Genomic DNA, 23,297 nt, shown 5'->3' on the forward strand with positions numbered 1-23,297 from the left:
CTCGTAAGTTTCCACTCAACGCATGATCACATGATTATCCGCTTTAAGTGTTTAAAGATCGCGGGCTAAAATGCAACAAACTGAAAGAACTACGAAATATTTCATCAATATTGTAACACTCTTGACGTACAATTGTAAGTATGTGTGTTTTTGGAAGAATATTTGAAAGCTAACATAAACAACTTGCAATAATTGGGAATAAAGTGGTTTATTTCATTCTACAACTCCATAACAACTGACAAAAATTCAAAATGGTCTTTTACATTACAGGGCTCTGGGTTTGCAATCTCTATATGCCATTAATTTTTTTTTTTTTCATTACCAAGAATAAAAATTCATAGCCCTTCTAGGCTATAAACAAGGCCAAAGGTTAATAAAGGATGTCTATATATATATTTATCTCGTTATACATACCATTTGTGTATAATTATTTATTTCGTTGTTCTCAGCTTGATCAATGATCAAGACCAGAGCCCAGTTGTTCAAGGATGGATGACACTATCCAACGGATAAATTGTTATCCAGGGGAAGAGAGCTAGTGAAACACAACGCGCTATCCACCACATAGAGATTTATCCAGTGGATCAGATAGTGTTATCCAACTTTCAAACAACATGAACCAGATGTTGATTCCTGCTACGTCTAGTTCTCATAAATGCTAACCTCTGGCTACATTTCTTTATTTAAATTTGTTTTTTTCTGAAAAAGGACTTGGAATTTCCTGACCTCATTTTATATCTCTACCTGATATGCTGTGGTCTCCTTCACAGCTAATTTTTGGTCTTGTCACACAACATGTTCTCACACTATGTTGCGCATTACAAGTGCGTTGTGGGATGAGTCCAAACTTTGGCTGCGAAGGAGACCAGATATGCTGTTGGGTCCAGTTGTTTAAAAGGTGGATAATGCTATCCAAAAGATAAATTTCCAGGTAATAAGTAATAGCAGAATGTATAGCGTTATCGACCTGATACAGATTTATCCAGTGGATAGTGTTATCCATCCTTTGAACAACTGGGGTCTGATCTATTGACATATTGAATTGGATTTTTCATCATTTCCTGAAATACACATATTTAAATTTCTTTGTACAGATGCCTTGAAATTATATCTTTACAGTGGCTTTGTATAGCAGACACATCCCATGTGTTTACATAGTAACCCAAGAGAACAAATGGTGTCAGAGAGACAGCTATTGTGGCTGACCAAAAAAAGACATTTGCTTCACTAAAACTGCAAAGTATAAACAAAACATATACCGTGTTATTTACTAAGATCCAAAGAAATCAGAACAGCCGCTCGCAACAAAGGAAAACATCAAAAGGAATCAAAGAGAGCCATATTATTATTACCCTCTGAGTCTTCTTAGCCAACAGAGCCCTAACCAGGCTATGATTATCAAAAGGCCTCCAATTTCCCTGCCAAAAAGAACAAGGCAAGGTTTTAAAGAGTACAGTTGCCTTGAGCATAAACCCTTTAACTCCCATGAGTGACCAAGACAGAATTTCTCCTTACAATATCAATACAATATCAAGCAGACAAGTGATGAGAATAAAGAAAATATCAGTCAGGAGATTATAAGTTGATCCAATACATAATTCTCCAGACTAACATCACCAGAACTGTATGGCAGACAGTAAGGAGAATTACTAATGAGATCTTGGGAGTTGAAGGGTTAAAAAGTGTGAGATACCCATCCAGGTTGTGCCATCTAATTACTATAAGTCCTTCAATGGTACATACCTAGAGAGGAAATCAGAGTTCCTGATTGGGATAAAACAATAACCTTTGTGGTAGAAAGACACTATTCAAGTACAACATGGAAGTCACAGATTCCTTAAATTTTATTGAGTATTCTTTCAGCCAATTAAGGGCATAAGACTGGGCACCTAAATGATGGCATTCCTAAGCACATTAAAAATCCCCCATCACACAAAAACTGAGATTAGGAGAGATGCAAATGTTGAACCTTTTTCTTTTAAGATATGATTGAGCTAATTTTACAAACTAATTACCGTATAAAGCTTTGTAGGCTAGTAATGAGAATTCAGAGTTCTATCCAAAAACCAGCCCCTCCCCCCACACACCTTTACATAAATAATTACATAAACTGTAGGGAGAATTTGCATCTTGGACACTCCTTGGTGTGAGAGGGCTAACTCATATCTATGTTCAGATAGTTTATAAACAATGTAACTGCTTGGACATTTTAAATCTTTTCAGTCAGTTACAATGATTATTAACTCTGTTTATTTGACTTATTTTCAAATTTGTTATCCTTATTTTATAAATTAAACTTGATCTTCACTTTATTTTTCATTTGTGAACAAGATATATCTCACCTCCCTTCTTCATATTCCAGAGGATTTTTGAAGCTGATCTCAGTCCCAAATAGGACACTTAGTGAGTAAAAAATACCCAGATTACAGACAACAACATGAATGACGGCTGTATACCTCCATACATAATGATCTTCAAAATAAAGAGATTAAAAAATTGTTGTCTGTAAGTATAGACAAACCAAAACCGAACAGATATGGAAAAATGATTATACATTCAGTCATAGGAGATAATTAGTCATTGTTTATTTATAATTAACCTCCCTACATACACCCCTAACATCAGTAGGACCAATATCAGTATCTGGGCAACTGCCCACCTACCCCTCCCTAACCCAACATTAACCCTAACTTGTTATTAATTGACTGTTGTTGAGTTAGGGGAGGGGTAGGTGGGCAGTTGCCCAGATACTGATATTGATCCTATCAGTATGTATTTCATCTACACTGTTCTCTATACATTTTGTAAGGTGCTGACAAGGAGAATTTGTTTAATGAAGAGCCTTTTTTGGTTGGTGATCATTTACTTTATTCTTGTAACCATAATATATGAATTTGGGCTGATATTGTAGGGAGAAAATAAATGTCAGTCACTCTTAGAGATCAAAGTGGTAAGCTGCCATCAAAATGACAAATGTTATAATGTACATCTGAGACCTTAAAAAAGATCCACTTGCTTAATAAAGTGGCTTCTTTATTGCTTCAAGACCTGGATTTGCTGACATAAATATTGATCAAAGACATCAGTTTCCATACTCAGATTTTTTTTACCTTGTAATGATGAATCAATCACTAAAGCAATACACAGGAAACATGGAATGGCATAGATCAACTAGAAAGCAAATGTAAGAAGAATCATATGTTTTTAACAAAAACAGGGTGGAATTATGGTAAACTGAAAATTTTCACTTCACTCAAGTTTTGAACCCAGTTCCTTCCTAGTTTACTCTTGGTTTCTTGTTTGACTCCATACAGTCCTCAAACATGAATCATATTTCTTTCACATGCAAATTTCACAGCTTTGAGATCATTTCATCATTTATTCAATTATTTCCCTATTGATGTATTAATAACCCTTTACACTCTAACATCAGTATACATATTCTCCATACTGTTCTCAAATGAATACATTTCCTACGGCTCTGAAGAGGAAAATTTATTTAGCAATCTAGCTTCTTTAGTTGGTGATCATTTCCTTTATTCTCATGACCTTAATGTGTGATTCAGGGGCAATACTGTGAGGAGAAAGTAGATGCTAGTCACTCTTAGGGGTTAAAGGGGTTTTAAGTAGATGCAACAACAGATATCCTTAAACAAAATATAAGTCATCCTAGTCATTGCAGCAGACCTTTCTTTTCCCTTGAGGCCTTAATATTTTGTTTTGTCTCAGAAAATTACCCACATCAAATAATTACCATCTTAAAAACCAAACATCTATTATCACTGAAAAGAAGCCTGGCTTACCATCCATATTACAGGATCAGGGTCATTGATCTGTTGTGGACAAATAAAGATTGAAAAATTCTAAGATCATAAATCAAAATCATGTATGCATTCACCAAAAATTATTTCTGCTATCCAAAAATTCAGTCACCTTAAGTCACAAAGTGTTACATTTGAGCATATGACAACAAACATTTTGTGAATAATTTCTTGTCAACTTTTAGCATTAGAATATGAATAATTCACCCATATTTAACTTTTCTCATAGGTCGTTGAGGGCTGCTCAAATTTTTTGAGGGAATCAATTGCTAAAAATTGCTCTAATTTCTATGAAATTCTCCCAGTCTTTAGAGTTACTGCAAAAAAGAAAAGTTCTCCTAAACTTACGAGATGAATAAAACAATATTCAATCTGCAGGATGGGATTCCCTTGTGTCTTACACTTTCATGATTCGTTTCTCGGTTTTAAACCTCTTAATCTGGCCGAGTTTTGATATCAGAAAAATCCTCTGCAGACACTACCTGTAGAGCTAACTCTTTGTGAACAAACTGTATTTATTTTTCACGAAAAGAACTAGTTCCTAACCGAAATGTGCTCTAAAAGCGCTAGACGTCACGCAGCTGCCTGAAAGGCTCAAAACCATCACTGAACATTATAAAGTTCTTAATTAATAATAACAAAAAACAATATTTTCACAATTACGTAATATTTCCTTACCTCAGTCTACGTGTCGAGTGAACAAAGGAACACGTATTGTTGCTCATGAATGTAGCATATTTTAAAAGAACTCTTTATCAGTGAGGCTTAATTTATCGTATCATAACGATAAATAAATTATGATATCGCCACAGATTCACCTTTTCTAGTGCTGAGAACATAATAAGCTCAAAATATGGTGGACTGACCTGAACATAAGAGGCGAAGGCAAAAAACAAGGCCATGAAACCATTTGCAACTCGCCACATCCATGGGTTGCAAACCTTCCCGATTAATGTTTCTTGTTTATCTTCAACAGTTACAATAGAACTCTGCTCGGTCATTTTTTCCTAATATCACTTGCTTCAACAGCTAATGGAAACTGTAGAATTGCGTGCAAAAAAGATCACCAAAGCTAATAAAAGAGAAAAGATGTGATCTATCAGGAAGCTCAAATCAAAAAATTATTTGAGTGAGATGATTACTCCACAAGCACTTCACACGCTAAATCAGTCATGCATTCAACCCAACTCAAAATTACCAAACCTACTCCGATCAATATATTAATTGAAGTGAATCTTACCCTTTTGTTTTCGAACAAAAGTATCGTGTATGGTTTAATGCTTCCTTCGTGAAGAATCTTCCTCATTCCGTTTCCAGGCAATGGTGTAAGAGATCTGTCACGTAGAATTCTTACCTCAGCTTTATGTAAATTTGCATAATTCCGTGGGATGCCTGTTGCACATCACGGTAATTCTTTCACATTCCATAGTACAAAGCTAGCTGCGCAACATTTTTATCTATTTTACTAGTGATCACATGTAAACATTAGCGGCTGGATTGATCAAAAGGGAACAGAAATAATCCTGTGCTTTTCTGACAAAAAAACTGTGGAATTTATTTCTGCCTATCTTTAATTTCACTTAGTCAAAAAACTTTCAGTGCGTTCTGATGTAATTTCGTTCCGAGGCAGAAATCTTATCAGATAAATGCTGAACCACTGTGAGGCGAAACGCAACATAGAATTGGAAAATAGTGGAATTATGCTTATGCAGGCGAAGAGAGATTTGCATTGCAACGGCTAAATTTAACGAATTTTGCATGCGGAAATTCGATAAACGCAGGATGCTGTTTTGTGCTGTTTTTGTGGGCTACTTATGCGTTGATTATTCTGCTGAGTTGGATGTTTACCATAATTGTGGATCTCTCCGGGATTTTCTGGAACCTTGGCTTTTGAAGTAAGAGCAACCTTGCATTGCTACAAGACCAACAACTACAAGTTCAACACCATGTTTCAACTGTAGATTAAGTACTTACTGCACGAGTCGGCCATAGGTAGAAAGGATAAAGGAGATAGTTGACTTTATTTGACATGTTGTGGTGTCTGCCTGATCCGATCATTTATTCGCTAGTAAATGTACAATATTGAAAAGAAAGGTGTATAACTTAAAACCTCTGCACGAGTCGATTAAGATGTTATTAAATGTCCAAATATCGACGAAAGCCAATAAAGTGATAGGTACAGGTTGGCCAAAACGTCAGACTCTAGTTGGAGTAATTATAGCCTTACCGTTTTTCAGTTTACAACATTCCGGTGAAAATTCAGATTATGTTAGGTTGAACGTTTAAGGGTGAATTTTATAAAAATGATAATTGACGATCGATTTTCTATATTCCCCCTCTATACTCTGTTGGCAACAACTGGTCCCCACTCCACTGCTTCTGGAAAACCATTTAATCCCCTGCAAAATCCTCCACCACCCCCCTCCCCCGGGAGATAACTAATGATTGGTTATGAGATGATCTAAAACATGCAATGTTCAGATCACATGCCATCGAACAAACTTTATGATAAACCATGTAGTCAAAGGAAGAGAAGCCAAGTGCAAAGGACAGATAATACAGCAGCTAGGTAGCTGTACTAAGAAGCGTTGGGCAAGCTTTGTGATCATTACAAGACTTGAACAGATCTTGAGGTATTTCAGAGGTAGCCAGATTGCTGCAGTTTGAGCAAATGTGTCCCCTTTGAATACCTGTTCTAGGTCATTTAGGTGCCCTTCAAATTGTGTTTCAAAAGAAAAAGAAACAAGGAAATGTTATTTCTCCTTGTACAAAATCTTCCTTAAACAATATTTTGGTTTAAATTTCATAAGATTAAAAGTAAAGCAAAAACCAAAATCCACGGAATATAACGTACGTAAAAGGCTCAATTTTCCATGGTTTCCGGGACACTATGGTGGTGGGGAGGGGGGAGTAGAAAATTGTTGACTGGGACACATTGAAAAAGTATTTTTGCTGAAATGAGAAATAACTCCACGTGAGGAATTAAAAACATTTTTGCCGTTTGTAGAGTATCAGTCCAACAATAATGAATAACACTAAATCTCATACAGAAAGCTGACAGCAGAAGTTGGAGGAAATTAAAGATTTTATTTACCTTTGCTTCAAAGATACTTTTAAAAGAGGCCAACGGTACTTCAGAAGTTGGCAAGCTTTCAACATAGTCAAAAGTTTTTGATCTGTCAATATACATGCTTTTAATAAAGACAAATTGAGTTATCACTGCTAGGGTTCTACAGCTTCGTGTGATTGAATCGCACTACTATTCCTAGAAAACTAAGGTTTGAGTGTTGCACGTGATTTTTTTTAATCCTACGCCACCTGCCTGGTGCAACACTAACACCGACGTGTGGTTTAACAGCTGTTTCATTACGCGAAACATAAAACCAATAGAGCGGTCAAACATTTTGAACGCGTGTCTAGCGTAAAGTAAGGAAAAGAAGATTAAATTCCTAACAGTTTCAATGCGTAAGACAAATGAAAAAGGATTTTGTAGAAAGATTAAATCTTGCCTTTATTTTATTGCGAGATATCCCAACTGCTTTTAACGCGGACGCTTCGCTTTGTTGATAAGGAAAAGGACTGAACCTTTCCTCTTCTTTTGTTCTACACTCCACTGTCCGCCATAAACATAGACCTGTGATCGTCACGAATATCTTGTGTGGCTCTGGTTCTTCCTTTTTTCACACATTTCCCTCGATTTTTACCGGCAACTTCACCATGAACACAACAAAGAATAACTACAGCCAGCACGGCCAACTTTATGGATGGCTTCATCACCCCGCCGTGCCAAGTGTAAAAAAATTACACGAGTGTAAACTTACACGTAGTGGGTCAAGTCCAGAAAAACAATATGTAAAAGTTTCGGCCTCAGAAACTTCGAACTTTCCTTAGAAACTGTGAGAAAAGTCCCACATCGATTCTCCATGTTTACGATAACAAATTTTCTATCATAGTGCGCATGTGCAATCATTTGACCGCTGTGTTGATAAAACCAAAGCAAAGTCATGTGTCGGTGACAGAAGATCATGCCGATTTTCCTCCGAAAGACGTGATGTGATGGAGGTGTTGAAAACATAAAACCAAAGCAAAGGTAATTTCTTATCCGAAATATATTATGTTGTGAAAAGTGTAATACAGACGCAAACACTCATTAAAACAACAAGATTGGAATTTGATAATAATCTTTTCGCTTTGCACTGAGAGCCTTTAACGGTGACTGCTGGGTCGAAATTAAACAGAAAGTAATTACGTAGTGTTTTTTCCAGGGGTACGGGTACCGGTAAAGGAGCAACTTCAGAATACCCCGCAACTCATTTACATGTCATTGAATAAGAATAGCGTCTATTGTGTTATGCCTCGATCTTCAAAGCCTCCCGACACATGTAAGTGAGGCGGACCAGAGTTGCGGGGTATTCTGAAGTTTAGCCCCAGTAAATGAAATCCTTTTAGCTCTTTAATAGCCTGTAGAGCAGGCGTAATTTTGGCGAGCTAGTGTTCATATTGTCTTACCGAGAATTATGGCCGCCATCTTTGATTTTAATGGCAGCGGAAGGCTGGGAAGAGAAAGAAAGTTCTGCCAAGGGGGCGGTCGACAGTCAATGACAAGGAGAGGGGTGGGGGTAGGGGAGTGACTGATTTAGCGTGGAAAGTGTTCGTGAAGTAATCATCCCAATCAAAAAATTTTTTGATTCGGGCTTCCTTATGTGATTTCTCATCATTAGCTTTGGTGATCTTTTTTGTCCAAAACCCAACAGTTTCAATTAGCTGTTGAAGCAAGTAATCTCAGGAAAAACCGACAAACTAATCTGCATAGTTAACATACTCTGTTTTCCGCATTGCCAGCGTATTGTTAGGATTGTCTACTCTGCCTAAACCCGAGAAAACTGAACCAAATGGCATCAGGGACGAATTCAGGGACGGATTCAAGGACGGATTCACGGAAGGATCCAAAGTTGGCTTTAACTGAATTGCCCAAAGGAGTAAAAGAGCTGTGCGATAGTTATAAAAAATTGAAAGAGTCTCTAGATAATCTTGAGAAGATGGTTGTCAAAAAACAAGACGGAGCCATAGATCAGGCAATAATGGTAACCCGGCTGGAGATGGAGACAAGTGCTAATCTGAAGTTTTATTTATCAACTTTTAAGAAAATGACTACCGAGACAGAGTTTACAAATCTAGCCATGAATGGGAGAGGAGCGATGAATGATCTGAAAAAAGTACTGAGCAAGGGCGAGGTGTCGAAAGATTCTGAAAGCGAGGCAGAAGGCTATCAAGACAATAAGGGCGAAGATGAGAACCACAGCTTCGACGAATTTATGGAGTCTATCGTGGAAAAAACACCTGAAATTGCAAAATGCTTTTTGTGGATTTTTCAAGGTTACATCAAGGAGCAACTTAGAAAAGCTTTTGAAAGTAAGGACTATACTAAACCAAAAGAATTAAAAGGAAAGGTTAGGGAAGTCAGAGAAAAAATGCGAGCGCTTTATTTAGCCGAAGAAAAGAATCGTTCAATTCTTGATACTTTAGTCACCACAGAATATCAGCCCACCGAAATCGACAAAAAAAATCTTAAGGATTCTTTTAAGAATTCAGAAGGTGAATTCTCTTTGACTGCGACCCCTGTGCAAGACAAATCGTAAGTCACTGGCAGTAAACTTAATAGACGGAAGAGTTCTCAATCACTGCAACTCAAAACTCTTAAAACGCTGCGGCCGCCGAAGAAAAATCTGTAACAATTACTCAGTAGAAAGTTCCACAGTAATACTTAAGATATCAGTAAAAACATAATCAATAAGTACCTAAAAACTTCACAAATCCTTCATTGTACTGTAGCAATAAGGGGTGTTTATACGGCGTAAAGCAGTTGGCGAGTGTGTAGAGGTCCTTGTAAATATGGAACTCAAGCTTATTATTGTTTGCAAATTAGTCATTATATTATTCCACGCGAGCAGTAACAACAGTTTGTGCCGTTTGTTGAGGCCTTCTAAGAGGTATTGGGGACAAGCGACATTGCTAAAAAATGTGGCGACAATCTTGTTCCGATGAAACGATGAACCAACCGCCGAAAAAAACTGACAGAAAAGGTGCGACTTTTAGCAACAGCGACATTGTTAAAAATGTAGCGACAATCTTGTTCCGCTGAACCGACAGCCGGAAAATACTGACGGAAAAGGAGCAACATTTTGCGACAACGACAATACATTTTTAATTTCGACGAAGCGACAATTCTTACGCTTTGATTTTTCTGACTGAGGCATCGCAGGCGGTGTGCGCACTCCGATTGCGTTGCATTGTGGTAGCTCCATTTCCAATATGGCGATGAAAGCGTTAGAAATCGGCACATTTTGACTGAGCATTCCGTAAAAGTTAGGCCGTTCCTTTTTCCTTTCACCATTGGTAAATATAATTTTATTTATCGTGAATGTATAAAAGTATTTTTTGTACGTATTTGTCGCGTATTCTATGGTTTCTAAGGACAAACGCAATCACTGTTTTTTTAGTATGTAATTTGAGACCAGTTTTCGAGAAGGTCAAATTTGATGTACGTCGTAGTTTGGAGCCTTTCAAAGATTTGGATGGCCGCTTTGATCCTTCTTCATCAGCTCTGACCAAACGCTCTCCAACGGCACATGTGTTTCTCGCATTTTAAGTGCTAGTGTTCGAGACCGATTATGACCGAGAAAAGGCCTCTTGTTGTGTTACAGCGTTACTATTGTATACTCAATTGTGTTGTAAATCTTCTTTCCTAAGTAAAAGCAAATTAGCAAATCGCGAGTGTAGTATGGTAAATCTATTTTCTGGATCATTGGATGAAGGACAGTTGAATTAGAACTAGACGCTCGGGGAGCGTTCACTCGGGCTTCGTATCGAGCGTTTTACTTGAGCATTCACCACTGGATAGTTTGGTATAATTGACTCTTAAGCATGTCTCGCATACTGGGGCTCTATATTCATTTAAGGGGTCATCATTTTCTTCTTCATTGCTAGTTAATTTATCATTTTCTCTTGCATCAAATTCCAAAGCAGGATCACTATCTGTTGTGACATTGTTTGATGTAGCTTGTTGATGTGTTTCATTATTGTCTGCATCATCTTGTAAAGTTGTGAGGTTGCTATCAATATTGTTAATATCAGCTAGTATATCTACAAATTGTACAATGGATTATGTACTTTGAGCCAGTTAAGAACTTGCTGTATTAACTCTGGTCGTGATGCTTGAAAATAAACATCTCTAGATTGTAACTTTCTCTTAAGCTTAAGTATTATTATACAAGATCTATCAGGTGTTACATGTCTGATCACATTCTACAGGTACATTGCATATTGCACCCTTAATTTTTCTCTGTTGTCCTTTGTGCATGACTACAATCTTCTCAAATACTATTCGTTGAGCTATTCATATTTGCCCTAGTTTTTCTAATGAGGATAGTTTTGTGGGTAGTTCATCCACATACATATCATTCACTACAGCCTGACATGGTAATTTTACTTTTATGACCTTTTAATGACGTGTTGCATATACACTGTTTTCCATCAAATGACTGTTGAATATTGCAATATGTTGGCAAGGGTACTTCTCGTTTATGCATGTTATTACTGATTATTACGGTATCTTTCCTCAAGAGATTGTTTAAGTGTTACTGGACTGCTTGGATGTTCTTGGTGACCTAAAAGAGGAAGAACGAGTATCTCGTCAAAAGTTGCTTTGCAGCAGCATCTCAAACATCATCACTTCTTCGCGAAGCAACAGATCGCGATCGTTATGCAAAGAAACACTACGACACGAGAAGCGAACCCTCCGGGATCCGACTGGGGGGACAAAGTGGGAGGGGGCCGCGAGGGTTCTGGCATGAGACCACACCCCTCAAGGATCTTTCGCACGCTTGCCAGCTTGAAATTCGCGGGCTTAGCTGCAAGTGCCGCAGCGCGATAAATGAGACCTTGCAGCCTCGCTTTATAGGTGAATACCGTTTTTCTTTAATGGCATCTTGGCCATCGTCACTTCAACTGTTCGTTCTCGGCTCTATCTCACAACTTCTTAAGACTTTCCACTTATCACGCTATTTTACGAGACAGTACTGTAGAAAGTAGTTGTTGCCTTCTTTTCTTAGTTCCGGGTGTTCTGTGACCAATGTCATTTTGGACACAAAACATGCATATTGGCTTGTAACCACAAGGGTGGATAACATACTTGTAGGGAATGAGGGACCAGTAAGTCTCACCTCCTCAAACTTGTGAATCTGTCGAATAAAGAAATCTCCATACCGCCGTTCAACTTTCGTATCTGCGATGTGTATCATATCCTGAAAGAAGGAGGAAAGTATTTATTAAAGAACAACGACCGTTTTTGCGAGGAGGAAAACTGGTTTGTTATAGAGAACATATTTGAGATGATCTTATAAGTTGTAAATTGAGTACAGTTTTAAAAAAAAGCAAACAAATTCATCATCCATTACTTTATGCAATTAGAGCCATCTTCAATCGCATATACTACTTTGGTTTTGCCTATTGTAATGATTGGTCTAAAGAAAAACCTTTTGCACCCGTCTCAACCAATCAGATTTCAAAGCAAACCCAGTCACGACTTGACTCCCAACGTTTTCCCGCGCTTTAAGTGATTAGCTCGTTTTGACTTTGAGTTCTCATTGGCTCCGTGAAATATTACCCAGTGATCTGGTGGGTCGTCGGGGTTACTTTACATTCATTCTGCGTCAGAGTCGAACACATCTCTGACGTTCTGGGGTTGGTTATTGTCACGATAGGAATTTTTTTTTTTTTCACCTGGTCAATGTAAAAGTCCACTTCAGAGGAAGACTGGAGCTCTCCCTCAAGAGCATCTGTTCCTTTCGTCCACACAAGATTCCTCTGTTTATGCTGTGAAGGGGAAGCGATAAGGGTTACCAAGACAAGTAAAGGATAGTTTTTCGCCAAATGTTGTGAACTGCACTATACCATACTAACCCTGTGAAAATTTTGTTTAGAGGCTTACCTTGAAGCAGAGCAGTTGGGTCCTGAACTGACTCTCATCCTACACAAGGAACACAAACAATAACTTAAGTGTCAAGATTGAAACCCATTCCGTGGAGGGAACGAAGCTTTTGTTTTCCCTTCTCTTGGACCAAAAAACAACAGAAGAAAAAGTGTTTTATTCACTGTGGAAGAGGTTCTTTTAACTCACCATGTCTAAAAATGCAGCAAGCTTTGCGATGGGCATTGTGGTGTACAACTTCAAATAGCTGCAAAAAACAAAAGGCAAACAAACTTTCCATGATGGAAATGGAGGTTTACTTGCGACTCCGACAAAACTTATCAATCACAGTTGCAGAATGGAGCATTTAATTTTATAGAATAGGGGAACTGAAACGAACTGCACTGGTTTTGCTTTCATTCGCACTACGATTGGTCTAAACATCTCACGCCACTCACCCAGCCAATCAGATACAAAACTAAAGCAATTGCAACTTTGTTATGCACGTTTTCTTCACATTCGACGCTGGTTACTGTAGCGCCTGGTTTTCATTGGCTGCTGGTGATCTTTACCTAGTCCTGACTTACTATGATTCTTTTGAATTTGGTTTTACGACGCTAAACCAAAAAGCGGTCTAACGAATATTATAGCGTTATTTAGGCGATGCAAGTTTGATTGTTGAAAGCAAGTCAAGTGATGGCCACGCTGATTCTAAATAAAAACTGACATAAAACTTCTCTTTTAAACTTTACCTTCTAATCACTGGTATCAGAGACTGCTGCGACACTTCATTCATGAAAACTTTCAGCTGAAGATTAAACGGTTCCTGGAAAAGACCAAAAAAAAGGTGCAATTGAAAGAACTGTAAAATTAACAAGAGAATCGCTAAGGATTTAACCCTTTCCACCCTAACATCAGTATTAATATTCTCCATAATTTACTCTGTACATTTACTGAGGTGCTGACCAGGAGAATTTGTCTAACAATCAAGACTTTCTTTAGTTGGTGATCATTTCCTTGATTCTCATGACCTTACAGTGTGATTCAGTGGTGATATTGTAAGGAGAAGTTAGATGCTGGTCGCTCTTAGGGGTTAGAGGGTTACACAATTGTGATGAAGAATTCAAGAGCTCACATTTCAAAGTCTCATGCGATCCAGTTTATCTTCAAACGAATTCAAAATTCATTGAAGTAGATCACGCGTCTCTGTAAATTGACTGAAAGTGTGGAGAAATCACAACTGCTAACCAGAGCAAATAAAACTATCTCAACTATTCAGTAAAAACTCTACAATCAAGTAGAGTTGAAGCAAAGTTGAGCAGCACCATTTGAAGATTGCCCTAAAATGTCCTTACCCTGTTAAAATTAGCTGGAGGGGCGTCAAAGTTCGGAGGGACTGGGGAGATAAACTTAGGACAAGCATACGAGAAGGACTCCTCAAATGTCTGCAAGTCTCTGTGTCAAGAAAATTTAAGAAATAATTGAAAAAATTAATTAGTACATACAGTTAATGCTAGTGTGCGCTCGAACTCTTGGGAAGGTCACCTTGTTCCAGTGCACAAATGAAGAATTTTCAAAACAAACAAACAAAAACACACTCAACATACCCACGCTGAAGTCGTTGCAACCTATCTGCATTTTTCTCCCTCAGTTGTGAGTGAACATTTTCATCAATTCGCTGCAACAAAAGCAAATCTTTGTAAAATCTCAAGGTTTTTTTTAGTTTGATGAGAAAAGCCAACATTAACCACAACTAAGGTTGAAAAAGGGACTGATCATAATTTATCAAGGGGGGGGGGGTTTTACGGAGGATATCGTTTGTGTCACAATAAATTTTACCTAATCCCCCTATGAGGCTCTGTAATCTTATGATCCCCTTTCATTGGCAGTTAGTTGGCTCATAATTTTTTTCAAGCCCCCCACCTCCCCCCTCATGATCTGTTTGGGAGTGATTCCCCTCCTTTCCCCCTGAAAAAAATGTGATCACCCCAAAATCCTCTGACCCCCCTCCCCCAGGAAATGGATGATGACTTATCCATAAGAATGAGAACTACATACCTGTGGACATAATGTCAGACAGATGGCCAGCAGTACATACATCTGATCATTCTTCTTCATTATCTATAGGTTCAAAACGTTGGCAAGGTAATGCTCATTAGTATAAATACCACAAACTCTATCATCTATCTATCATGGAACAGATAGCTGCTTGTTATATATTCCATGATAGATGGTGTCAAAAGTGGGCAGCATAAAAACCAAAATAAACTTCTTGTGAAGTTTTGAATTGGAATATGAAGTTTAGATTTATTCTAAAACAATAGGATAACTTGCTCTTGATTTCTGTGTGTGATATTTGATGAGGGCAAAAAAAATCTTGACCTCAATGTTTAAGTAGTAAACATCAATGCACTCTCTTATCTGATGTCTGATAGAAAGAGATCAGTGTCTGTGGAAACCCTCTTTGAAAATAATAGACTCTATTTAAGCTGATGACCCTTTGTGGGACTTCTCACCTGTTCATACTGATAGGATTTAGTTTGGAACATATTTTTGGTCCTCTGAATGTAAAGCAGAATATTGGAGAAACTGCGAATAGCATCCTAGAATAGAAACAGATCATGTTCTATAATTCTGGTTACATAGAGATATCCTACCCTACTTCAGGAGGGAGGATTCCTGGATGTTGTTCTTTCTTTCTTTTTTTTTTCTTCAAGCCAAATTCATAACTTGACAACTTCAAATGAGGATAAAATATGCAATCGGATGTTTTCGATAAAATATGCAATCTGATGTTTTGGATAAAATATGCAATCTGATGTTTTGGATAAAATATGCAATCTGATGATCCAAAACAAGGGGGAAAAGAGATTCTACCACCTAAAGTTGAGGGAGGATAAGGGTTCATTCATCTTCTGGTAACAATCATAAAGGCCTTGGTTGCGAAAATTAGAATTCCTGTTACACTGTATAGTGCAAATCCTGACTTCCAAGCCCAAATTTAAATGGTCACCAGCAAATGGTCCATCAGCAATGAAATGTATGCAGCGAAAGAACTAACTTAGATTGGGCTGGACCCCAAAATATTTTGCTTTAGTATGCCTTGAACACAAGCCCAACATTTTCTGGTCAGACTTTTTTCTATAACTATATATTCATTCCTGCCTCATGCCACTAGACCTTCCTTACCTGGTACCTCTTCATCATGAGGTAGGCAAACCCAACATAGTAGTAGGTAGTGATCTGGCAAGCTGGAACTCTTGAGTACAGACTCTGTTGGAAGACAACATAAATGTCACTGATGTACAGTGAATTGGTATAGCAAGCATCTCAAAAATTAATTGTTCATCACACAGTGAGTGATTTGAAATGAAAGAGATTTACATTGAAATTCTCTTCACAATATCAAGACATTATCCAAAAAACTGATTATGAGAACTGGCAAATAATATCAGCTAGTGAATGCTACCTATTCCCAGTACTATATGTAGGTTACATAGAAATGCAGCCCCAAAAAAGTTTGTGCAAGGTAAGAAAAAAAACCAAAAAAAAAGAAAAGTGAAAACGAAAAAAAGCTCCTTGCATTTCAGTGTCAAGTAATAAAGGATTGGTTTTCTTGTGCTTAACACCCTGTGATTGGTATGCAAAACTTGCTACAACTCCTCCACAAAAAAAATGCAAGACTGAAACTGACTGCGATTAAGTTACTATTATTTTCCTCAACTTTTTGTCAGTTATGGTGTTTATTTTGAGTTTTCACTTTCTCCTTCATAATATTAACCTTTGTTACAACTAACCATTGCGATTATTATCTAAGCACTCTTAGACACCAGTATTTCTAACTATGTTATTTAACTCTTCAGTTTACCTTCTTGTTTAGCTCGACATTCTCTAAAACTTTGATGGCCTGAAAATAATCACCAAGCAGTGAATGCAGTCTCAGCAAACCTATCAGACTGAAGTAACCCAGCATCTTGTAGAGTGGATGAATTCCAAACTCACCAGCCACTGAGTCTGGGTCACCCCCTTGGTTATACCTCTCAAGCTGTGAAAAAAAAAACAGTCAGATCAACATAAACTAAATCTTCAATCTTGTGTTGATAAATTTGTCATGAGTTTAAATAGGAGGTAGGGTGACCTAATGGTCAGTGCACTGGACTCTGGGTCCAGAGGTCTGGCTTCAACACCTGGCCAGGTCAATGTGTTATGTTCTTGGGCAAAACACTTTATTCTCTCCACCCAGGAGTAGAAATACTAGGGAAGCCTGATAAATTGGTTGGAGGTGGAGTGGGGGGTGACCTTGTGATGGACTAGCATCCTATCCAGTGGTGAGTAGTGATACTCCTTGCAACTTCATGTTAAGGACACTGGGATAAGCTCTGGCTGGGAGGGCCATTTGGCTCAAGTTCAGAGTTAGATATAAACAACAAAAACTAACACTTAGGTCCAAGTCCGTCATTTTGTAGGATGCACACCACTAAGAAGAAAGAACCTCCATACAAGTAAGGAAACTAACCCCTAAGCTGTGGAGTTTGCACTTCAATAAAAATATCTTGATGTGTATAGTTGTAATCAACATTTATGGGAATCAGTTTGCAAGATTTATTGACATCAAATAACTGAGAAGTTACAGTGAAGATGCCCCAGAAATTTATTATAAATATTTTGTAGCTACCAACCTGGTGATTAATCTTGGATTTCTCCACCAAAGAATACAGCACATTGAGCACACTGTGAACATTCCAAATCTGAAAGATAAGATCCTCTTAAAGATCAGGATAATTAAATGATTGAATGGCAATCTGGTATAACTACAGTACTTTTCATTATCATTGTACTATCTTCTCTCTAGTGGAGAAGATCATTTTCAATCTTCAAAGCCCCTCCTATATTGATTAATCAGCTAATCACAACTATGACAAATTCTCAAACATGATTGGTTATCACCAGCCCGTTTTGAGCACTAACAGGACACTGTACAATCGTGCTTGTAAGCTGGACAGTGTATGCATTATGCCTGTGAAATTGGACAGTATGCATCATGTGCATGCACTCTTGTCATGAATTTTGCTGACTAAGATGTTGCTTATTTCATGGAAACGTATAACCCATTAGTCACTAAAATTCTGTGACAGTCATAGTTTTGATTAAATGGACTCTTCTTGGTCCTATTACCATTACAAGTAACCTCTTCAACACAATACATTTGCCCTAATTTAAGCTTCAGACTCAGCAAAAAATACTTGTGGATCATAGTTTCTATGCCCTTATTTCTCTGGATTTCCACCCTCCCCAAAACAAGCACACCAACTTCCAGTTTGATCAAAAGACAGTCTGGGATGAAACAACATGTTATCAAAGTGCCTCTATTGAATCCTACAGTACTTACATGTATTTCTCTATACATTCTTTTACTTTGCATACCTTTGTATTTGCTCTTAGAGTTCCCACTTCATCTTCTCCCTTTTTCAACAACTTTGATCGGTACTGGCTGAATGCTTGGAACTGAAAATTTTTTACATACAATAATCAAATCAAATTCCTTAGGATTTAGTGTACTCAAATTAACCAATGATTAATTATACATTCATTAAGTAAAGTCGAGTATACTGAATGTTTTAAAAGCAACCAATTCATGTAAACATCTGCCACAACATTAACAACATTAAGCACTGTTCATTTAACTTCCAGAAGTGATGAACAGGTAACTTCTTCTCTTCCTTTGATTAAATTATGAAGCAAAAAGGTGATAAGAATACAGACTTTCATGCGCTTGGGCCATAAATTGTGAGCAGAAAAGAAATGGCCCCTAATTTATAGTATGGACCTCACACTTGGTCAATAAGAGGAATTTCCTCTTTGGATGAAAGCTTCTAACCTGATAAATAAACTCATCAATAATATCCCACAACCACTGATTGGGCAAGCTGAGAGGTACTGGTTCATCTGTGTCTGAAAGATATTGTATATTTGATGAGTGTTTCTATATTTGTGTTCAAAAATAAGTTGGAATATTTTTTTTTACTTAAAATTGGAAATTTAGACAGTACAAAAACAAAATTCTAAAATTCTAAACTTACTCAAAATGTAGTTGAAAAGATCACAGTAGTTGAAATAAGATTCGAAGCGATTTTCCAGTGTTGGCTGAATACATACAAAGAATAAAAATATTGTTTAGAAAAATATTTCACAATGGTTTTAACTCTTAACATTACTACATAGCTAACTAAAGTTTGATTGTGAGGAGCAAACAGGTAATGAGAATACTCAAACTTACCAGGTTTTTATCCTGACCTAACACTAAATTCTCACAAGTTATTTATGAGGAAATGTGTTCCAGCTAGAAAGGAGAAATAATAATCAGATCTTGGGAGTTACTGGGTTAAAAGCCTTACCTTGAGCTTGTTGTAGATGTGTCTGTAGTACAGCTCTTTGTAAAGGATCAAAAAGACTTGATCTACAAGAAATAAAACATCATTATTTAATTTTTAAAAGAGGGGAAGGTGCTGGTAATGGGTCACTGGATATGTCGAGAAATACATGCAGTAACAAAAGATGTGAAAATTCGTCAAAATTGTCAAATCCACCAAGCTGATTTCGCTTAGACAAATTTGACTAAAATTCACCAAAATCATCACATCTATGAACATTCAGATGGTTTAATGAAATTTTTTCAAATCTGCCATTTTTGTGCATGTATTTCTGGACATAAATGTGGGTCACATCCATAAACAGCAAGCAAATTCACTAGCTTACTTGGGGAGACAACCAAGGCAACACTGCCATAGATCAATACCCTGCTTCAAAAAGGTAACTGTCCGATTTCCTTCAAGAATTAACTCACTTCGTCCTTCAAACAATTCGAATGAGAGTAGAATGGTACAACAGTTAGCAGCAACCTGACACATGTACTAGAGATGATTCATGGTTCAGTCAGTTTGTTAGTTAGTTGCTCATAGAACAATGCAGTCACTTAAATATCAGGACAGGCAGAAAGACATACAGCAGTTCAGTAAATAAATATGCATGTCCTCATTCTTTAACCCTTTAACCCCTAAGAGTGACTAACATCTAATTTCTCCTTACAATATCACTACTGAATCACATATTAATGGCATGAGAATAAAGGAAATGATCACCAACTAAAGAAAGTCCTGATTGTTAGACTAATTCTCCTTGTCAGCACCTTAGTAAATGAACAGAGAACAGTTTGGAGAATATGAATACTGATGTTAGGGTGTAAAGAGTTAAAACACACCTCCATCCACAAGGCTTGCAACATATTCAGGTTCAGGCCAAGCAGATTTTTCAAAATATCTCTCAGTCAATTTGTTGAAACTGGATCAAAAAAGGAAAAAGATATGTTTAGAAAACTCAAAGACTTCTTATCACAAAAAGTAGAGTCTGGAGTACAACACTAATTCACTTGAAGATATATTCGACATTGCAATGAACTTACTTTGTTTCATAGATGAACTGAATGTCATAGAGATTCTGGAAGATATGATTATATAATAATTTTAACACTTTTGAACCCAAGAGTGACCACAAAAGAGATTTCTTCTTCAGATATCAAACCATTTTAAGTAACAAGGTGATAAAGAGAAAGAAAAATATGAACAAGAGAATATGGCACTACAATTACCAACTTGCCCTGGTTGATCCTTTTGACCACCAAAAAAAGGTGGTGGGATTTTTTTGCTGTGGTGAACCCCTATTCTCCCAAGATCTTAATAGTAATTCTCCTTACTGTCAGGGCTACAGTAAAAACCCACATATAGGAACCTAGGCTTTTTCAAGTTAGTTACCATGGGTTCTTATACAAATGGTATTTCCTGTGAAATTAACCCACTGAGGCTCATAATCCCACTCTTAATTTTTGTTGAAAAAAAAAAAACAAAACAAAACAAAACAAAAAAACAAAAAAAAAACCTGCACTGTATGCCAGCCTCATAGTGCCTTGCTTTACATGGTTAACTTGTATGTACACATTTGGATATGTTGTGCAGCTATGGATGTATTAATAGTATAGTATTGTGGTCTTACAACACTTCTGGTGTTCTGGCCATTTTTTATTATCTTTTTGTATTGCATGGGATGTAGTGTATCAAATTCAAACAAATTCTACATTCTAAAAATAAGAAACTGTATTAAGAATCTAGCCTAGGATGGTGCTTATAAGTGGGATACTTAACTGGGAAATTTTAGCCTAACAGGTTCTTAAAATTGAAGGTTCTTATACACAGGTTTTTTATGTATGTAGTTCTTATGATGTTACTTTGTAAAATTTGGTATTGGATCAACCAAATAATCCCCTAACTGATGTTTTCTTCATTCCCATTAACTGTTTACTTGATACTGTACATGCATTGATATTGTAATTAACAATTACTCACTGAAGGTGAGGTGAATATTGTTGCAAAATCCTCAAGATGAAGACAAGCGGACTATTCAACAATTTTCACTGAACCAGAAGCGAAGAATTGTTTTAGTATAATTGCTCAGGTGCTTTCGAATTCTGTTGGAAATTCTTTTTTTTATTTGTTGATAACAATGTTACAATTGTTTTGATTACTTGTATCAAGATAAGCAACCAGTTTTTACTAGAATTTAGCAGGTTTATTTAATTCAATCAGCAAAAAATGTCATTTTTTCCTCTTGAAAAGTGTGACACACTAGTTTACTAGCATCTTTAGTGTTTGTTGGATTATATTTTGTTCTATCACAGTTATCACTACCTGGTAACCAAATTTGAAATACTATAATCACCTTGCACAAGATGATTATAGCAAGATATTATACAATCCTTGACCAATCAGAGAGCATGCATCTCTAAAATCACTGTAGCAATAATACTAAGGAGAAATTATTGATCACTATAAGAAGTTTAGGAGTTGAGTGACCTCAGTAAAGTGGAACTGTAATTTTAATGGTTTCATTACCAAACATTCAGTTAACCATATCAGAATAAAATCATACCAAGAAATACATGCTAACCTGGTCAGTTACATGCTGATGGAAGAAGTGAATAAATCTTCGTATTTCCTCTGGTATATGAGAATAGGACTGAGGATCTATACCTGACTCATAAAAATAGAAATATAGTAAAGATTTTTTATACAATTTTAGGAATGGTTTTAGCTCATATTTTTTTCTTGTTTCTAGTGAATACAAAATATGTTAATGAATATAAAATTAAAGAAATCTGAATAAAGATGGAACAAAAATATCTATCCAGATTGTGTTTATGGAACAATGGCTATTCTTAAGAGTGTCTAAGGTATATCAGTGAGAGGCTGAGCAGTTTGGTGGCTCATCGGTCAACTTTTTCCTTTTCTGGGGGAAAAGATTCAAACTAATAAGCAAGCCATCAAGCACCCTTCACCAATACACCTTGAAAATTGGCCTTGTATTCTGAAGCTAAGACAGGCTTTAACATGCTAGCTTCACCCAAATGAAACCATAGCTAAGCAAATTTTAACCATCATAAAGTACTAGTAAGATTTCCGCACAGCCCCATCCTACATTACGCATTCAGTTCTTGGATAGAGAAAACAATGACCAAAAAAAACATTGCCATTGGGAAAACAGATTTGTTTTACAATAGCATGGGGCTGTGTAGAAATCTAACCCTTTTCTCAAGCCAGTCAAAATATATTACAAAGTAAGATCGATGAAACAAATAATTTTCTGCTAAACAATTTTAAAAACACTTTTAAACACACGTGTGGCGTAAAAAAAGTGTTCCAATTCTATGCTATATGCAATGCTATCTCGGTCTCTTACCTCCTTTATCATGTATGGGAGGCTCATACTCTCCTCCTCCATAAAATTCTCCATCTGGCGCGCCACCCTAGAATAAACAGATGAACGATAAATCGACTTTTGGGACAATCAACATCTGGTGATAAAGTGATCTGCCGTTTCTTGGTGCTATTTGTTAGAACTATAAAAAAAACGAATCTGAAGTTACATACCTGAATAACTTGTCATAAGAAACAAAAAATCCTTACCTCTCCCTCATATAATCCTTCAGATTCATACATCGTTGATTCAGTCGTTAAAATTTACCGAAAAGAGGAATTTCTCCGGAAAATTCTCACCTAGTGTCCTTTTAGCTGACTTAGCAGCCTGGCCAGAAAGATCATCTATGATTTGTGTAAGGGACACGAAGTGTAATATTATTTTCACCGACAAACTATAATATTGTCGAAGTATACCGGTATGCCAAACAGAATTAACAGAAAAAAAATTGTTACTTGAAGTCTGAAAACGAAAGAGGTTTTCTACAAAATGATCTTTTTATTAGCCATATTTCTATCGCTCTCATAATGTGACCACTAGAAGGGCCGACCCTAGCGAGGGAAATTAGCGCTAACGACCTTCGGTAAATCTCACCAAGACTTCAGCTTCAACCAGTTTCACTCCCACGATCTCATTAGCATTTCTCCATACCTTCGCCAAACAGTTCTTACGACTTAAGTTCAGAGAACTTGGTATTGGATCAA

General features: G+C 36.9%; 3 protein-coding genes across 3 annotated transcripts; 1 reads left to right on the plus strand and 2 right to left on the minus strand.

Annotated features, from left to right (window-relative positions):
- Positions 1 to 192: 192 nt before the first annotated feature.
- LOC113670536 (transmembrane protein 220) lies at positions 193 to 5,204 on the minus strand. The gene is made up of 7 exons (XM_027186695.2): positions 5,062 to 5,204; positions 4,688 to 4,893; positions 3,804 to 3,833; positions 3,111 to 3,171; positions 2,343 to 2,472; positions 1,353 to 1,418; positions 193 to 1,233 (listed from the first exon to the last, which is right to left on the minus strand). The coding sequence occupies exons 2-7, from the start codon at positions 4,820 to 4,822 to the stop codon at positions 1,077 to 1,079; spliced, it is 579 nt and encodes a 192-aa protein (XP_027042496.2). The 5' UTR covers positions 4,823 to 4,893; positions 5,062 to 5,204; the 3' UTR covers positions 193 to 1,076.
- A 2,581-nt stretch (positions 5,205 to 7,785) lies between these two features.
- On the plus strand, positions 7,786 to 11,061 carry LOC113670716 (uncharacterized). Its single transcript, XM_027186894.2, has 2 exons — positions 7,786 to 7,911; positions 8,664 to 11,061. The coding sequence occupies exon 2, from the start codon at positions 8,714 to 8,716 to the stop codon at positions 9,458 to 9,460; it is 747 nt and encodes a 248-aa protein (XP_027042695.2). The 5' UTR covers positions 7,786 to 7,911; positions 8,664 to 8,713; the 3' UTR covers positions 9,461 to 11,061.
- A 243-nt stretch (positions 11,062 to 11,304) lies between these two features.
- Positions 11,305 to 22,948, minus strand: LOC113670853 (eukaryotic translation initiation factor 3 subunit L). The gene is made up of 22 exons (XM_089184754.1): positions 22,803 to 22,948; positions 22,576 to 22,642; positions 21,787 to 21,869; positions 20,249 to 20,283; positions 20,048 to 20,127; positions 19,185 to 19,246; positions 18,870 to 18,933; positions 18,668 to 18,741; positions 18,214 to 18,294; positions 17,469 to 17,537; positions 16,658 to 16,834; positions 15,979 to 16,062; positions 15,306 to 15,392; positions 14,848 to 14,910; positions 14,397 to 14,467; positions 14,145 to 14,244; positions 13,542 to 13,615; positions 13,000 to 13,057; positions 12,811 to 12,849; positions 12,603 to 12,695; positions 12,044 to 12,124; positions 11,305 to 11,488 (listed from the first exon to the last, which is right to left on the minus strand). Exons 1-22 carry the CDS (start codon positions 22,833 to 22,835, stop codon positions 11,459 to 11,461), a joined length of 1,605 nt encoding a protein of 534 aa, XP_089040880.1. The 5' UTR covers positions 22,836 to 22,948; the 3' UTR covers positions 11,305 to 11,458.
- Between the last annotated feature and the right edge of the window lie 349 nt (positions 22,949 to 23,297).

This window comes from Pocillopora damicornis, chromosome 10 (genome assembly GCF_964200805.1).
Source record: "Pocillopora damicornis chromosome 10, jaPocDami1.2, whole genome shotgun sequence".
Classification (NCBI taxonomy): domain Eukaryota; kingdom Metazoa; phylum Cnidaria; class Anthozoa; order Scleractinia; family Pocilloporidae; genus Pocillopora; species Pocillopora damicornis.

Bases quoted from the DNA above. Each gene is read 5' to 3' on its own strand.
- LOC113670716 (XM_027186894.2), top strand. From the start codon at position 8,714: ATGGCATCAGGGACGAATTCAGGGACGGATTCAAGGACGGATTCACGG.
- LOC113670536 (XM_027186695.2), bottom strand. From the start codon at position 4,822: ATGACCGAGCAGAGTTCTATTGTAACTGTTGAAGATAAACAAGAAACA. The intron at 1,419-2,342 runs GTGAGATATATC...TCTTTTTGGCAG, and splicing joins CTGGAATATGAAGAAGGGAG to GGAAATTGGAGGCCTTTTGA. The intron at 1,234-1,352 runs GTAATAATAATA...TATACTTTGCAG, and splicing joins TGGCTAAGAAGACTCAGAGG to TTTTAGTGAAGCAAATGTCT.
- LOC113670853 (XM_089184754.1), bottom strand. From the start codon at position 22,835: ATGTATGAATCTGAAGGATTATATGAGGGAGAG. The intron at 21,870-22,575 runs GTAAGAGACCGA...TTTATGAGTCAG, and splicing joins TCCCATACATGATAAAGGAG to GTATAGATCCTCAGTCCTAT. The intron at 12,850-12,999 runs GTGAGTTAAAAG...TTCCTTGTGTAG, and splicing joins TTGCTGCATTTTTAGACATG to GATGAGAGTCAGTTCAGGAC.